This window comes from Cynoglossus semilaevis, chromosome W, assembly GCF_000523025.1.
Source record: "Cynoglossus semilaevis isolate Cse_v1.0 chromosome W, Cse_v1.0, whole genome shotgun sequence".
NCBI lineage: Eukaryota > Metazoa > Chordata > Actinopteri > Pleuronectiformes > Cynoglossidae > Cynoglossus > Cynoglossus semilaevis.
Window position 1 is genome coordinate 14,918,752 of NC_024327.1, and position 2,940 is coordinate 14,921,691.

Sequence of the window (2,940 nt, forward strand, 5' to 3'; positions counted from 1 at the left end):
GAGGTGTTGAGTAGAATCAGGGTGCAATCTTAGAAAACTAATGAAGTAACATGTGTGAGCAACAGGCTGCTACAGTGACTAATGACAACATTTCTCAAATTTGTATTATATTATTTTGTAAGGTAACTTAATATGCTCTATACACTTATGGTTATTGTCATCTGTATATATTATTTGTATTCGTTGAACTGAAGGACAATAAACAAAAACGTTTCCAGCAGTGGTGATATGATCGAAGATGTCATGGATTGAAGGGGGAATGTGCGGCTCTGTGTTCACTTGGCTGCGTCTGCTCTGCTCTGCTACTGGGGGTGAGTGGGAGAGGGAGGAGAGACCGAGTGAACCGCACAGCAGTGGGCAACCCACTAGCCCACAAACCCTGTCAGGCGAACATAGCTTGTGTGCGCAAGGTTTTTTTTAAACTCCTGTTTAAGACATACTAGTGTATATACTGTAGTGTTTCTAAGATTCGGATTACAAGACTTATTTGTTTTGTTGGACCACTCGGGGCGGCTGGAAACTCGGGAGGAAAGAAAACAACAACACTGGAAAATACACGGGGTTACACACAACAGTGACAAAAAAAAAAACAACACTCCCGGACAAGTGGTGTCTGCTGCGAAAGGGTAAAGTCCGCACCAAAAACGTAAATACTGTTGAGGTTATTTTCAGTTTCCTTCGTTTTAATGTCGGACTCTAGATTAGTTTTCTGTGTTAACTCAGGAGACAATGAAGACATAGCAAGCAAAAAATCGAGAAACTCAAGTGTTTTCGACGCTGTTAGCCGCTGCGTTAGCACGAGCGTGGCTCTCCTGCACTCGGTGAATGTAAAAGCTGACGCAGCTAACTGAGCTAAGTTAGCTTCAAAGCTAACGGTTGCTGAATAGCTAAACGCGTTTTTGAGAAACTTTTCGTGTTGTTTTTGCGCAAACACTGAAGGAGTTTTGTCCATCCAGAGGGGAAGGGCAGGTTCCCTTGTGGACTTTATCCTCTCTATCTATTTATCGAATATGATGGCTGCGGAGGTCAGTAGTGAGGATCCCAGCTCGGTCACGGCAGGGACAGGGGTGGCAGGCGGAGGAGGCCCGGATACGGCCCCTTTCCCCTACCATCTCAAGTCGAGCAGAGTGCGAGCGAACGATTTGTCACAAGGAGCACCACCAATCCCGCGCCAACCGTCAAACACATCCCCGGACTCACTCCCCGACATCAGCATGATCTACCCGGTGGATAGTGGAGACCTGACTGGACCAGTACTGAGCGCAGCAGGAGGTGGACATTCAGTTTACCAAGGAACAAGCTCAGGGTCCGTGGGAGGCATGCGCCACTCTCCCACTTCAGAGTCTCCATCCAACCGAATTTCACCCACAGCTACAGGCCAGGATGGGTCCAGTGTCTTCCCACCCTTGCCTCCACCTCCACCACCTCCTCCAGGAGGCACCATGGATGAATGCGACATGCAGGATGGACCTGAATATGAGGAAGAAGAGGTGGTGTTCCCTCTTTCTGCACCTCCCACCAACCAGTAAGTATGATACTACTAAATACGGTGTCCACATGATAAATGCCCATTTTTATCATCTTCTCTTTTCATGTGTTTCTGTAGTCTGGTTCCTATTCAGAATGCCCCTACTTTTAACTCTGAACAGCACATTGACCATAACATCAACCATAGTCAACAAAATCAACCAGGTTTTTGTTTGGCTTATTGAAAATTAATTTAAAAAAAAGAACATTACTCATTTAAAAGTAATCATTTTACACTCAAAGTGAAGTAAAGGTATTACAGAACTCAGTTTGTTGTTTAGCTACTGCAAAGAAATACCAGCAATACGTTGGAAGTACATACATCCCTGATCTCCCCTTAGTGTAAACACAATTACACTAAATGCAACACAAATGTTTTTTTTTAATGCAACGGTGAAATAAACTGTACTACACCATATGTATGGATGTTGCAGTCTGAGGACTCAGGATACAAGTAAAGCATAGGGTTAATTTACATTAATCAGTGATAGGTTTTACTTTTAGTCTATACATCTTTAAAGCTCTTTAGAGTTACATTTGTAAGGCATGGTCCCATTTAGAGAGAATCTTTAACTGAATATCAGGTGGCACTGCCATTAAGTTAGGTGGCCAGTAGCAGGTATTATTTGGGAAATTATTTTATTTTTGAAAATAAACCAGCCACTAAGGTACACGAATCAGTGTTTTATAGTGCCGGTCCCAAGCCCGGATAAATGGTGAGGGTTGCGTCAGGAAGGGCATCCGGTGTAAAACCTTTGCCAAATCAAAGAATGCAAAGTAAAACGTTTTCCATACCGGATTGGTCAGGGCCCAGTTCAAAACGACCGCCAACAGTGCTGTTGACCTACAGGGCACTGATGGAAATTGGGCTACTGTTGGTCAAAGACAGAGAAGAGGAGGGTGTTTTGTTAGTAGAAAAAGAGAAAAGATGAAGAATAGAAGTGTTGATCTGAAGTTTAGAACTCTGAATGTAGGTACAATGACAGGGAAAAGTAGAGAACTAGCTGATGTGATGGAGAGAAGAAGAGTAGACATTTTGTGTGTGCAGGAGACCAGGTGGAAGGGCAGCAAGGCTAGAAACATTGGAGGAGGCTACAAACTGTTTTATCATGGTTCGGATGGGAAGAGAAAAGGAGTAGGGGTGATCCTAAAGAAAGAATATGTAAGAAATGTGGTAGAGGTGAAACGAGAGTCAGACAGGTTGATCTGTGTAAAGGTAGAAATAGAAGGAGTGATGATAAATGTTGTTAGCGGTTATGCCCCACAGGTGGGCTGTGAGTTTGAAGAAAAGGAGAAGTTCTGGAAGGAGCTGGATTGGATGATAGAGGGTATCCCCAGGGGAGAAAGAATGGTGATTGGAGCAGACCTTAATGGTCATGTAGGGGAAGGGAACAGAGGAGATGAGGAAGTGAT

At 43.9% G+C, this 2,940-nt stretch overlaps 1 protein-coding gene across 2 annotated transcripts in view; it reads left to right on the forward strand.

Moving 5' to 3' along the window:
• Nucleotides 1-297: 297 nt before the first annotated feature.
• The window catches only part of LOC103397270 (ras GTPase-activating protein 1), a 44,507-nt gene continuing 41,864 nt past the window's right edge, over nt 298-2,940 (forward strand). For both annotated transcript variants that reach the window (XM_008335481.3, XM_025052722.1), the window contains exon 1: nt 298-1,525. In XM_008335481.3, the coding sequence (XP_008333703.1) occupies nt 1,011-1,525 (515 nt within the window). In that variant the 5' untranslated portion in view covers nt 298-1,010. The remainder of the gene's footprint in view (nt 1,526-2,940) is intronic.